Source organism: Solenopsis invicta, chromosome 6 (assembly GCF_016802725.1).
Source record: "Solenopsis invicta isolate M01_SB chromosome 6, UNIL_Sinv_3.0, whole genome shotgun sequence".
In the NCBI taxonomy this organism is placed as follows: Eukaryota; Metazoa; Arthropoda; class Insecta; order Hymenoptera; family Formicidae; genus Solenopsis; species Solenopsis invicta.
The window spans coordinates 19302754-19316554 of record NC_052669.1 but is presented as its reverse complement, the minus strand read 5'-3'; the positions used below and the strand labels follow the sequence as shown (position 1 = coordinate 19316554).

At 38.8% G+C, this 13801-nt stretch overlaps 1 protein-coding gene and 1 long non-coding RNA gene across 5 annotated transcripts; one reads left to right on the top strand and one right to left on the bottom strand.

Annotated features, from left to right (window-relative positions):
- The first annotated feature begins 319 nt into the window (after nucleotides 1–319).
- Nucleotides 320–2805, top strand: LOC113003791. The gene is made up of 3 exons (XR_005575105.1): nucleotides 320–810; nucleotides 1842–2170; nucleotides 2500–2805. It is a non-coding gene; the product is annotated as an uncharacterized LOC113003791 (long non-coding RNA).
- Nucleotides 866–13455, bottom strand: LOC105206293 (tyrosine-protein kinase Abl). Of its 4 annotated transcripts, none has more exons than XM_026134799.2 (10): nucleotides 12622–13455; nucleotides 11869–12019; nucleotides 11375–11484; nucleotides 10257–11263; nucleotides 9923–10178; nucleotides 9713–9847; nucleotides 9300–9435; nucleotides 9096–9223; nucleotides 7903–8066; nucleotides 866–7589 (listed from the first exon to the last, which is right to left on the bottom strand). In XM_026134799.2, exons 1-10 carry the CDS (start codon nucleotides 12746–12748, stop codon nucleotides 5265–5267), a joined length of 4539 nt encoding a protein of 1512 aa, XP_025990584.2. In that variant the 5' UTR covers nucleotides 12749–13455; the 3' UTR covers nucleotides 866–5264. The 4 variants fall into 4 exon arrangements, with proteins under 4 accessions (XP_025990584.2, XP_025990583.2, XP_025990586.2 ...); XM_026134798.2 differs by having other exon boundaries at nucleotides 7903–8114; nucleotides 9117–9223; XM_026134801.2 differs by having other exon boundaries at nucleotides 9117–9223.
- Between the last annotated feature and the right edge of the window lie 346 nt (nucleotides 13456–13801).

The following is a 13801-nucleotide window of genomic DNA, read 5'->3' as shown; positions in this document are numbered from 1 at the left end:
TATTGTTTCTAATAGTGAAAAGATGATTTTTTCAAAATTACCTGATTTTTTCAAAATTAAAATGTTCAAATATTGATTAGTTTATCATCTAGATGGAATTAAAGATTGTTGTCTCTCGGTAACGAAAGATGCAAAAGAGTTAATCTTGTTATGTGTATATGCTTATTTTAACAATTTCGAGAAATTACGAGATGTAAATCTTTTTTTACATTTTATTCCTTCCTTTTCTTCTACTGATAAAAAAGAAATCTATAAAAAATAATTTGCTTAATATAAAATTAAAAAGAAAAAATAATTGTCTGAAACGAATTATATATAAATGAGTTAAAATTATGTCACGATATAATAATAATTCCTTAATAAAAATCATAATTGATATTGAACAACTTTAACAATGTTATTTAAGAATTTTATTTTATTTTTTAAGAATTTTATATTAGACAAAAAATTTTTTTAGCTTGTTATATCCACTGTGAATTTTAATCTCATTAGCCAATCATTTCGCACCATTATCTAGTTATCTTTATAAAGTAGTAAGCTGATTGGACATGCTTCATTCCCTATCATCTCATGTCAAGCGTGTCGCGTGTCCTCGAAAAAAATGCTGTCGCGTTCCACGTTCCACGTGCGGAAATTTGCTTCAACCTGCTTCAACCTGTATCCTGCTGTATCCATCTGATTCTTTGTGTGACCGATGCATTTTCGGATATTTTTGTAGACACTTTGGCACACTTTGGTAATGTTCGGTAAGAGAGTCGTTCAGAAATGTCCACGGATAGGGACGCAAACAGTGGAAGGAAAATAATAAAGGTGCGTTTATTTATACGAATGATATAGAACGCGATTACTACCGCGCCGCTGAATATTCATTTCTCATCAACACATTTTTACTTCAATTCATGACATTGTATATCTAATTACGTCCAAAATATTGATTAGTACTATACAAAAATGCGCAGAAACGACATGGCATGAAAGGTGTCAATTAACATGTTTATTATCACGCTGAATTCACTCGAGAGTCTTACCAGTTCATGCTTATGCGGCATCATTGCTGTATCTAAAATCCACAAATGTATTTTTTAGAATCTCATAAGAGACAAAATTATAGAATCTTATTTAAATAGAGACCTACATTTTATTAGTTTCACACTGTTAGAATGAATTAATGATATTGTTTTTAATTGAGTGAATAAATTAGTTTTATACTGTCAAAATTAATGATGTTTTTAGTTGAGTAAATAAAATCACCTGTATATAAGCTGTCAGTGCATTAAATGAGCTTATGCAATACACACTGCATACACATACATGTTTCCAGATACCAAGGGTAAAGAGATTAAGAATAAAAAAAAAAAATAGAAATTCAAAGAGTAAATGAAACAAAATTGAGTAATCCGAAATGTATCACACATACCTGACACATGTAACTTTGATAATTAACAGTGTTAATTGTCAAGATGTAACACGTTTGTATATATTACATTCAATGATTTGAAGAAAAAACTATTCATTAGAACTAACAATGAACCAAACTGTTACAATTTACAGAAAAACTAGCTTACTTGCTAATCGATTATACCTAGATCTGTATATTACATTAATATTAATTTTTATGTTATTAAAATATATAGCTAACGATATGATAAATAAATTGCTGATACTTATCCTTCCAGCAATTGTATTTTTATGAAGTTAAAACTTCTGAAAGCGTTTGAGTGTGATAGTTATGCAATGCATTATACACACACACATACACACACACACACATATATATTTTTAATATTTGATTATATATTTGATTACACCATGGTTTCTTATATCTATGTTCACTTTCGCAGACCTTACGAGCTAATCAAATCGAGTTGGCTTGTCAAATTACTTAGAAATTTACAAAATTGTACTACAAGTATTTAGACAAACAGAGAGAAGCAAGTATAGAATGTGTATAGAACAATAGTACTACCAAACATATTCCCTCTTTTCCTTGATTATATTGCATTAACTGTAGGTGTGTAACTTCAGACAATCTTGAAAATGTACCTAAATAACACAACCCTGGTGTGAAACAGAAATTGCATAGTTGGCAAAGACAATATACAAAAGTTTTGGCTAGATTTGCCATCTTCAGAACACGTCACTTATACTCTTGATGCTCAGCCAATCATAGGTAAATACTAATATAATCGCACTCTTGCACTCTCTTGACTATAAAAATATCAGACAAGTAGAAATCTTTGAAAATATTAAATCTCTCTATTACATTTCATTCTGTATTTTAATTTTTGTGGCTTAGATTTTGGCTTGGATTTTTCGTCGCGCCTAAACGAAGTCTCTTATATTTCAATACTTGCGTGTTAAAATATCTGTTTTTATTTCACTATTTGTCTCGCAATGATACTCAAAGTTTGTTAAATTTATCCTCGCATTTATAACATTGTATAAAATGCTATGGATGATTTTATCGAAATATGAAAGTATATTACTTTTTGCAAATAGATTCAGAGGAAGACAACCAGTTAATGTTTCTAATCAAAATCGTTGGCCAAGTAAAGTACAAGAAGAGCTTCAAAATGTTCAATCAAACCTTCCTGGTCACAGCCATGGATAGCAAATGGAAAATTGTAAACAACTGTTTTCGCTTTATAGAACTCTAGAACTATTACAGTAACAAGTTTAAATTTGATAAAACAATAATTAGACTGTTATAATTGTAACTGTTATTATGTGATATATGATAATTTGTGATAATTTATTGTTCTACTTTTGTATTGAAGTATACTAAATGTATATATGTAAAACCAACACGATGTTATATCACTTGTTTACGATAGTGTAATATAGCCAAATTAAGTACAATTCTGTGCACGTTGCAAATTGCTGTTTAGGTCAAAGTCACGAGTCATTCAAATTGGAAAAAAAAACAACATAATTCGATAATTATTTTTATTTTTGCTTTTCAATCTTATATCAATGTATAAAGCAATATTAAAATTTTGTATTAGTAAAATCAGTACGTTGGTCGATTCTTGAAGAGAGTAATTTTACATTTCAAAAAATTAGAAATAAATACGATAGAGTATATAAATAGACATAAAATTACTATAATACACATTATATAAAACATTAATTTTAGTATCTCTTTCAATAATACAATTTTATTCGAATAAACGTCCGGTGACTAAAATTTAATTCATATAACTATTACTGTTTCTTGTTGAGCATGATTCTTTTGATGCAAAGAAGAGAAAGAAGAAGGCTTGATTAGTTTATCACAGGTACAAAACATATATAAAGAAACTTGGGTTGAATTCGAAAGAAGAGAAATACATTTACATGATTAAGACTACTAGTGAATTCAATATGTATACTACTAGCTGTAACGTATGATATAGGCAGTGTCATAAGAAATAGGTTCATCGGTGACTTATTTCCTGTATCTATTGCATTTTCCTTTAGTATCGAGCACAAGCCGAACGAAGTATAAGCCTGAAAACTTCCAGTTCCAAAATCAATTCGGTGTACTATCGAGGTGGGAGTGGGGAGGGGAGAAGGGGTGTATGGGGGTCAATAGTTTTACAGTCGATGTAATAACTATGAAACTTAGCTTACTTTTGTTCGTACAGCCGACGCTAATGAGCATCCGCGTGGAACTTTGTAACATTACATCGTCATAAACAACAGAAATTTAACTGCGTATATAATACTAAAGCTTATTCATTTCTTTGTTTCTTTATCTAAAAAATGTAAAACGTACGCGAAATATATGAATCGTAATACGAAAGAATAAGTGCGAGTAACAAATGCATGATATTTAAAAACCTTCCGTTGCATATGATAGCGTGAATACTGTACAAAGACACAGATAATACGTATCGTATATTATTATTTGTCCGTTACTTTGTTCCGGCTCTCACTCTTCGTTCCGACATTGCATGTCTATCGATTAAGATGCACTTCCCATAAATTAATTGTTATTGAATCGCGTTCACGGTCCACATGGATGTCTTCAGGCGAATATTTCCGCTATTGTGCTTTTTGGAAGAACCATATCATCATGATTTCCATACCATCATGGATAAAAACGAAGCACACAACATTCAAAAATTGTTTGATTAATTACATTCGATTTTGCTTGTTTAAATAATTTTATGTGTAGGCATAATCGATTACCGCGCGCGCGTGTGTATATAGCTGTTATACCCAACTTACTCTATACAAATACAAAATCGTTTATATTGTCCCACAGTACACATGAAACGGCTCTTACGCTTAGGTTGTGTGTTGTCCGTATTTATATAGTCTAGTCTAAAAATCTCGCGTATAATAATATATATGTATATACTAAGCACGTGTGTATAAAATTACATGTAAAACGAAACGATTTATATATATCGCAATACGTAAGCGACTCGAGGATATAGAGTTTAGCATGTCGATATTTCCGCGCCCGTGACGACTCTCTCACCTTCGCGCGTTCAATATGCTCCCATTCGTATGCCAAATACGCCGATTATATACTACTGAGAATTTGCGTGATCGGATTATTCCATATAGTAACTATAATCATCACATTTACTATTCGTATATGAAAACCGTCATGCGTGTCGACATAATTCAATTCATGCAATGGTGTATACGTTTTCTTCTCATGTTAAGGCCGTCTTATTTCTGTCAGGCCCGTGAATTGCACGCTGATCACAGCGGTCTCCTAAAGATCTTTCAAAAAAAAACCGCACGAGTAATATCCAGGCGGTGAGATGTAAATATATACGAACTTGTAGAATTTGATGCATGGGATTCCGCCCGAGTTGATGTATACGTCACGTGTGTGTCCTTTATGTAACAGCGCGTGTCAAGAAGTGTATACCGGCACGACTAATGCAACTTTGGATTAATTCCCCCTAACAATCATGCAGTCGTAAAGTCGTATTATCGATTAAAGACTTATTCACATTAAATTCACTCTTATTCGTGTTCGCTCGTAGATTAACTGCTATGCTTCCAAAGATTTCATTCCTTGATAAAACCTTATTTAGTGACTTAGATATATATTTATATATATATATTTATGTATACTATACGCCCACATGTGGATGCGACGAGATAGAGAGAGAAAGAGAGAGAGAGAGAGAGATAGGAGGGACGAGACTGATGTGACTTCTGCGATCAGGATACATCACAGGAGGAGAGCGAAGGAGCGCGGGAACAACTCGCAGGGGAAGATGTGCTCGTTTTGATTTTTCAGCCAGCTCGGTGTGGCTTTACCTCTGCACGGTGTTTATCACGTCCTTTATCGTGTTTTGCACGTCACACAAGAGTCTCGTGTTCTCGGTGATGTTGCGCGTGCCGGCGGCCCGCAGTTGCCTCGCCTGCAATTCGAGCCGGGTGAGCAGATCACGGAACTGGAATCTCGCGTGCGGCGCGATTGCCGTGTCCGTCAGATTGACGCACATACCGTGCAACAAGCCGACCTTGTCGGAGAGCTGCAGCCAACTGGCCATGACGATAGTGGGGCTACCCTTCAGATTTAGAATACTGTTCTCTATGACATTCGAGATCTCCATCACGCTGTGCTTCGCCCCTTTCGTCGATTCACCACCGGTCTGCTTACCACCGTCGTCATCGCTTTGCAACTTGTTGCAGTTTGGTGTAGCGTATATTGAGGAACCGAAGTGTTTACTAGAGGGTCCGAGCGGTTTCAACGGTTTAGCCGGCACGATCGGCTTTTCCATTTCCAACATTACCGAGGATGACGAGGTCGGAGGCCACACTCGCGGATCGCCTTTGCTGGTCGAGCTCCTGGTCGAGGCACCGCTGTGATCCTCTGGCGAGTCTTCGCTCGTCGCAACGTCGCCGATATCTTGCTTGCTACTCGTTCCTCTCACGTTTAATTTAGGACTAAGTGGTTGGTTATCACAAGAAGCCTCTTTGTTCTCCCACAATTTCTTTAGGCTACTAATACTGCCGGTACTGCGGCGCTTGTCATCGTTCGCGTCGTCCACGCCGGACGACGAATCCGCCGAATCCGCGACGTTGCTCCCCTGCGTGCTGTCATCGAAACGCGACGACTTGCTCCTCTCGTCTGTTTTCTCCTTGTCGACGTTGTCCACCTTTCGCAACCGAGCCTTAAAATCGATTATCTGACCGTCCGGATTCTCCTCCCTTTGTGGATTACTTCTCTTATCTACTTTCTTCAATTTGAAACCTACGCTAGTGGCACTCAGTATGTGGCCCTCCGTAATCGGCGAAGTCAACGGGATCTCTTTGTGACTGCTGCTCCTCTCGGACTGTGCACTCTGCATATTCGCGTGAACGTGTTCCTGAATACTAGACACGTCGTTGTTCTTTAACACTGAGATCGCATACTCGCTCGGGACGATATGCTGTCTATTGGCGGAATCCATGCTAAAGCTGGCGCACAACTCGGACAGGAGCTGCGACGCCGGATCGAGCGGCGCCGTCGACAATGGCGCGTTGCTACTAGCAATGCTGCCGATTTTCCTTGCGGAGCCGGTACCACCGTGCTTCATGTCCGCACTCTGCTTGATCTCGTTGATCAGCTTGAGCTCCAGCATCTCCTTCATGCCGGGTTTAGACTCGAAGGTGTCGTTGGTACCGGCACCGCTTACGGCGCTGTCGATGGGCGGCGGCGGCGGTGGGGGCGGCGGTGGCGCTTCCTCGGGTGCCGCGATCGTCGCCTCCAACGATTCAGCTTTGATCGCGCCGCTGCTCACTGTCTCCTTTGGCCTGTAAACCAACTTCTTCTCGTCTGCGGATTTACCAATGCCGCCGCCACCGCTGCCGCCGCAGTGCGCGTCGCTGGTAGTCGTTTCCCGACGTCGCAGATTCACGCCGAATCGCGAGCTAGCCTCCTTTACCGATGGTTCCACGTTCCTCACATCGTTATTTCTATCGTCCTGGTCATAATCACTGATCTCGTCTTTGCTTCGCCATTCCGCTTTTACCTTTCTAAGACCGACCGGCGAGCTTGCGATCTTCGTGTGAGAAGAGGTCTCGATGCAAGGTGACGCCATTATCACGGGTGGCGGCAGTTCACAATGATCACCGAAGACTTCATCCGGAGGGGGCGGTAGGTCCACCGGTGGTGGCGGGAACTCTAAATCGGCCAGAGTCGGTTGGACTGATCTTGACGGGCTGGCGGTGCGAAAGCTGGAATTATTCGGCGCACGGAAAGTTCGCAAGCCGATCCCCTCCGTGTTGGTCTTCCGGATACCCACGGCACGGCTGCGCGGTGAGTTCGGCGGCTGATAGGTATTCACCACTCCACTTGAAGAGTTGCTGCGTGTCATCTGCGGTTGACTGCGTAGATTGTTCTGGCGAGGTGAGAGGGAACGATGCTGCGGAATCGCGTCGATGACGGTGCTCGTAGTGATGATGTCTTGCTGCTGCTGTTCTATGATCGCGTTGGACAGAGAAGACGCAGTGACGTTCTCCTGATTTGGTGGCATGCCGCTCTGTCGTAAGGACTCCAAGTATGCCCCGATTCTGGCTCCTTTTGGCAGAGTGCCGTAGCGATTAATAGCCCTCTTAACATTTTGCACCTCCAGCGCACCCACGTGTACCAGCTGAAATACATTTTCACTCTAAATCGCGGGATTGCCTCCTCGAATCAAGCATCGCAAGTTATTCAAGCAGTGCTAAATGCATTTACCATCACAAACGGACTCTGAGATTCTCAATACAGATATATATATATATATATATATATATATATATATATATATATATATATATATATATATATATATATATCCATGAATATTATCGTTACAGCATTAAGTTTAATATTTAACGTCGTAACACGGATAAAGAAGGTATGTTTATGTGTCTAGTATTTATATAGCTCTGAAATTGTGGCCGCTCAATGAAAGATTGTACCTTCTGAGGCAGTACTTCCTTAGACGTGTAAGGTCGAGATTTAATTTGTTTCTGATTGCACGGTAAGTTGGATACTGGTTCCGGCGAGGTTGACGGTTGAGGAACAAAGTTATGTTCTGCTGTCCCTTGCGACCCATCTCCGTCGTCGTCCATATCGCAACCTCCTGTAGTAATTGACTGTGTAGCCATTGTCACGAGATCACGTGTGATACCTGAGTCGCCATTTAATAAAGTGTACTGTATACAATCTATAGCTAATATATCTCTCCAGCATGTGTAAGCGCAACGCGTTATAGACATTTCTGGAGGAAAGCTAAGAAAAGAACATTTGCGGCGCCTATCAATCTTAATCTCTGCTCTTCCTTCTTGTCACACTTCAATCCATTCATCCTAGGGTCATTCTCCTTTAATCGACATTCAGTTAATAGCAGATCCTTATAAATTGTGCTCATTGCAATCGCTATTAGTTAAGAGTGCCATGACGTCGTAGATAATAAACATTTAGTGAGAAAATGAGAAATAGTATATGACGTGTGTTAGTTTTCTGAATAATTTGTTGTGATATATGTACGAGTGGAAGCTCAGTAAACTCACATAACACTGCTTGAACACAGTTGAGTTTTATCATGATGATAAAATCGACGAAATAATAACTAATGCTGTTGCGATGGAATGTTTCAATCTTTAGATTGAGAATAATTAAATGAAAAATCAAAATGATACATATCTAGAAATCTAAAACCAAGAAAAAAAAAATAAATGACGTTCTACTTATACCTCAAAACAAATATCATGCATGAGTATATATGGAACCTGTTGGATTTATAACTTAATACGATAGATAACATAGAATATGTAAAGTATCGTCGTCCCTTATTCGTATAAGGGGGAACGAAGAACTGCAGCTACGATTTACAGTATGTACGAGAGATGCAGACGCTTGAGTATGCATTAATAAAATATATTCAAATACTCTTATATACCGGAAATTAGTATTCGGTGTGTATTCAACATTCAAGTATACATACTGGCTCGAGGAGAATGACCCACATTCAAGAAGCCGTAAATCACTGTAGGCGGAGATGCATATAAAAAATTAAACTTAAAGTCAATTTAAAATTAACGAAAAAAATAAAATGAAAGCGGCATTCGTGCATTCTCATCATTACACTTAATTTGATATAGTGGAATACCTTCAAAAATCTTATCAATACCATTTAGATCTGTGCCATCATCAAGCGTCATAGTGCTCACTTCGACATTTTGCTGGTCTTGTTCTTGATAAGCGGAATCTCGAAAAGAACTGCATGATGATAGCAAACTATCACAGAAGACATACAATTTTGTTATATATTAAATGCATGATGACATTTTATGAGAAAAAAAAGTTAACATACCTTGTTCGCTTGGGAGGCGCCGGTGCTTGCTTTCCTTTTTTATTGGTAGATCTTCGCATTTGAACCATGTTACTATTACTCCTACTTGACAAGCCACCCATAAAAGTACTCAGCTTAGTGACTGAACTCGTTCCTTCTACATAAAATATTTCGTTGGATAAATATATCTATATTAGATAATTTATGATGTAAAACAAGATACATGAAATTATATTTAAATATTTTATTCTAAAGAAAAAAATATTAAAAGCAATATTATTTAATATTTTTTAGATTTAGTATATATTAAAATTTAGAAAAATTAAATTTAAGTTGTCTTATTTTTCATACTCCAAGTATTCTAATTATTGTTCGTATCTTTCAACGCTGAGACGTGTTACAAGGTTGAATCATTATCGATAGCAAAACATTACCTTGCGTAATGCCGGAAGAAGATAATTGCTCAGATACAAGAACAAGTCCATGTATATTTCCTGTACTTCCAGTCTGTGATTTTTTGTATGTTAACAATGGAATTTCCCCTCCACCGTGAAGCTGCTTCTCTACCTCTGCAATATATGTATAAAACAATAAGAGCGCAGTTCTCTTTAAATAAAATTAATTATCTAAACTAATTCATTTACCTTCGGTGATACTTGATTCTTGAAACATATTTTCTAATGAGTGGTGTATTTCCTTAAAAGTTGGCCGATCTGACGCTGACCATTGCCAGCATTGACGCATTAGATCATAGACTTTTGACGGGCAACCGGGAGGACACTCCATTCGATAGCCCTTTTCTAGCATGTGATAAACATCCGTTAGGTCGACACCAGGATAAGGCGACATCCCATAAGTGGCAATCTCCCAAAGCAAAATGCCAAATGCCCACACGTCAGACTAAAAAATCACCAATTGATATTTATAATCCAAAATACGCGGTAATTATATATATGTATATATTAATAATCTCTGTACCTTTGTAGAGAATTTATTGTATGCTAAACCTTCAGGTGCAGTCCATTTTATGGGAAATTTCGCTCCAGCATGAGCTGTATATGTGTCGTCTCTCATAAGACGGGCTAGACCAAAATCCGCGACTTTGACGAGATGATTCTCACCGACCAGACAATTTCTGGCTGCCAAGTCGCGATGGATAAAATTTCTACTTTCTAAATAACTCATGCCGCTTGCGATCTGCGTGGCCATGTGCATTAGAACCACGGCGTTGATCTGATGTTTACTCTCATTCCGCAGATAATCCAGAAGATTTCCCTTACTCATGAATTCCGTGATGATGTAGAACGGCGGCTCGCGAGTACAAACTCCCAATAATTGTACCAAATTCCTGTGTTTCATCTCCTTCATGATGGCCGCTTCCTCCAGAAAATCCTTCAGCGCCATCGTATCCTCCTTAAGCGTTTTAACCGCCACAGTCATGTTGTATCTCTTCCAGACTGCTTCGTATACGTCGCCGTATTGGCCACCTCCTAATTTATGCCTCATTACTATGTCCGTCCTATTAATTTCCCATTCGTCCGGCTCTGGACTCAACGGAAAAACAGTAGGCTTATTATGCTTTGGTGCAGGATACAGCAGTTGCGTTATAAGGCCGTCGGCAAGCATTGAATGATGATGCACTAGCTCAGCCAGCGTGTTAAACTTGCTCTCCGTTGTAACAAACATCTTCCCTTCGCTGTCTTCATTGATCCTATAGTGATACACTCGACCCTCGTATCTTAAAGAGATGCTACGTTGTCCGGGACTGCTCTCCGATTCCCGAACGAGAAAACTACCGTTTATCCCTGAACTCAGCAGATATTCCGCCGCATTCCTAGATATCCTCCCATGATACCAAGAGTGTTTCTCCAAGGAGTTTACAGGAGTTACATAATTCGACGGTACCCATCCTACTTGCCCAGTGCTTGAATGCGCCTCACACCATTCTCCACTTTTATTGTAACTTAGGATACGTACTTGTTCACCTGAAAAATTAAAGAATAACCTTTGAGTAATATTTATAAATAGTTGAATATGTTTATCTAATATTTGAAAATACAATACTTATGATATTTAATAAAAAAAAAAGTTAATACCCTTTTTCAGACTAAGTTGATTCTCCCCACCAGCTTGAAAATCATACAAGGCGACAAATAATTGAGGATCATCTTCCTCCTGTGCTAAGAGATTTTCTTTGCTAGTCCATCTGCATGAAAATAATAGAAATTATTTCTAGGGCTAAATTTTGTGTTAAAAATAATAGATTACAATTTCTTAAAAATAGCAGATGATTTGACAATACTTATCATTATCTTTATATTCTACATCTTAGAAATCACAAAGTGTAGAAAAAAGTATATAAAAAAATTATATAAAAAAGATAACCTGTATAACAAAGATTTCATTATATTAGAAATATATATATATATATATATATATATATATATATATATATATACACATATATATACATACACACATTTATAAGAGCTCTTTATAATCCAATTTGACAGAATTATATAAAACAGTTGTTATATAAGCATGGTATATATTTTTGGCATGTATTTCAGACTTTAAACAATGAACTGACCTATTTGCTGCTTCCAGAAGTCCGCTAGCGGACACACCATGCTGTTGAACATTAGCTTGTTGTGAAATTGATTGAACACTAGAACCAGTTGGAGGATCACCTTCTGGCAATGCTGGAATGTGAGGTAGAGGTCTACTTTGCAAAAGTGCCTCTGCAAAAAATTGAAAATGGTCCTCTTTGTAACCTTAAATGTATTGAAAGTAAAGCTTTTGATACTGATAATCTCAAGACAGCTCTCTGCTTATGTAATAATGCAAGATGTTGGAAAATCTCATAATTATATTCAAAATATTTAAGATACAATCAGGATGATTAACTAGTCACGTCTGTATGGAATTTCACGCAGGTAACTTTCAGCTTTTATCTCTTTTTCTATGATATACACAAACACACACACACATGCTTGCTTATTATAAAACTCTCATTTAACCACAAATGTTCATATTAATTCAGCAACATGCCAATATGGACATTAATTTACACCAACTACACATTTAAAAAACATTATCGTGAAACTGGATTCTTTCCAAGTATTACTCTCTTTTTATTGCTCTATAAAGATACCATGACATCATATTGTGCAAATTTCTAAAAACGCAACTATGTCAAAAACGCCAGCTGCAGGGAGAGAATGCCAGTTCCACCACGAATCGCCGTGTCTCAACGAGACACTCAGCGAAACGTGCACGAGAATCACTCGACACCCAGATGGAGTAAGGCAGATGTGGTTGATAGACAGATGAGTGTTCTCACCGCTGTGCTCGGTGAATATGTTAGAGCCTATGACGCGCGTGTCCTTCAGGTTCCTGGGCTGCTTGCGTGTCTGCCGTACGGTGGATCCGACGGGGATCACCCTGTCCTTGGTCTGCTGGGCGCCCATAGCGTTGACCGCCGATTACCGTCGTATCATGCCCTTCCTCCGGCGGTAGCCACCGACCACCCGGCTCTGCCGTGCGGAGCCCACAGTCGCGACTGTCCGGCTCCTGGTCCGGCCACCCTCGCCGTGCGAGTGCCACTTCACTTCCGGCACTCGACAGGCGCCGGCGACGGGCCCGACATCGTTGTCGATCGTCGTCGTCGTCGTCGTCGTTGGTCGTCGTCGTTCGCGATAGGCCCGATCCACCGTGAACGCGAGACACCGCGAGCGTCGGCCACGAGCGCGCGACCCACCCACCCGATCGAAGCGCAGATCACAGTGCGGGCCGCGGCGGGGCCATTCACATTTTTACATGTCAATTACCGCTCTCTCTCGCTGCCCCTCGCCATATTTGACAGCTCTTTTGACGTCGATTATTTAGTTTGTCGGTGCATTGCTGTGCGGCAGCACGACGCTGGGCGGGTTCTCATGCGGTGCCCCACGGTGCCCCCGTTCGCACGTTCCTAATTCCGCGCCCGTCATCTGTTGTATATGTATATTTGTATTCTCGTGCACTTGACCGGGCGCGAACTCGACAATCGCTCTAGACATTCGGCAATTGGATCTTTCATCAGTCTTTTTCGCCCGTCTTTTCCATTTTGTTTCAACCGGACGATCTTTCCCTTCTTTTCCTTTCGACTGCTTTTGACGCTCGATTTGCACACTTGTCTTATTTTCACACGACACAACTGGAAAAGAGAACGAGTCTGCTATTAGAGGGGAGCCCCGTACACGGATATGAAAAACCGACCAATCAGAGGGCAGTGGACTTCGCTTTTAAAATGTAGCGCGCGATTGTCATCGTTGAATATTTCCCTCAGAATGTTTTTATAATTTTTAAGAATTATGAAAATTTTAAAAATATTTATATAATTTTTTTTTATCCTCAGATCTTTTATACGAATCTTAAAATAATCAGAATTTTAAGAAAAAAATATAGATTTTCTCAAATTTTTGAAAAGTATTCCAATTCAATAAAAATTCTAAGAATGTTTACCAAAGATTCTACTTTTATTA

What these genes read in the sequence shown, in the direction of transcription:
- LOC105206293 (XM_026134797.2), bottom strand. Translation starts at nt 12,748, where the DNA reads ATGGGCGCCCAGCAGACCAAGGACAGGGTGATCCCCGTCGGATCCACC. An exon ending in ACAATAAATTCTCTACAAAG is followed by an intron (nt 10,179 to 10,256) that starts GTACAGAGATTA and finishes GTGATTTTTTAG; the next exon opens with TCTGACGTGTGGGCATTTGG. An exon ending in AGAATCAAGTATCACCGAAG is followed by an intron (nt 9,848 to 9,922) that starts GTAAATGAATTA and finishes CATATATTGCAG; the next exon opens with AGGTAGAGAAGCAGCTTCAC.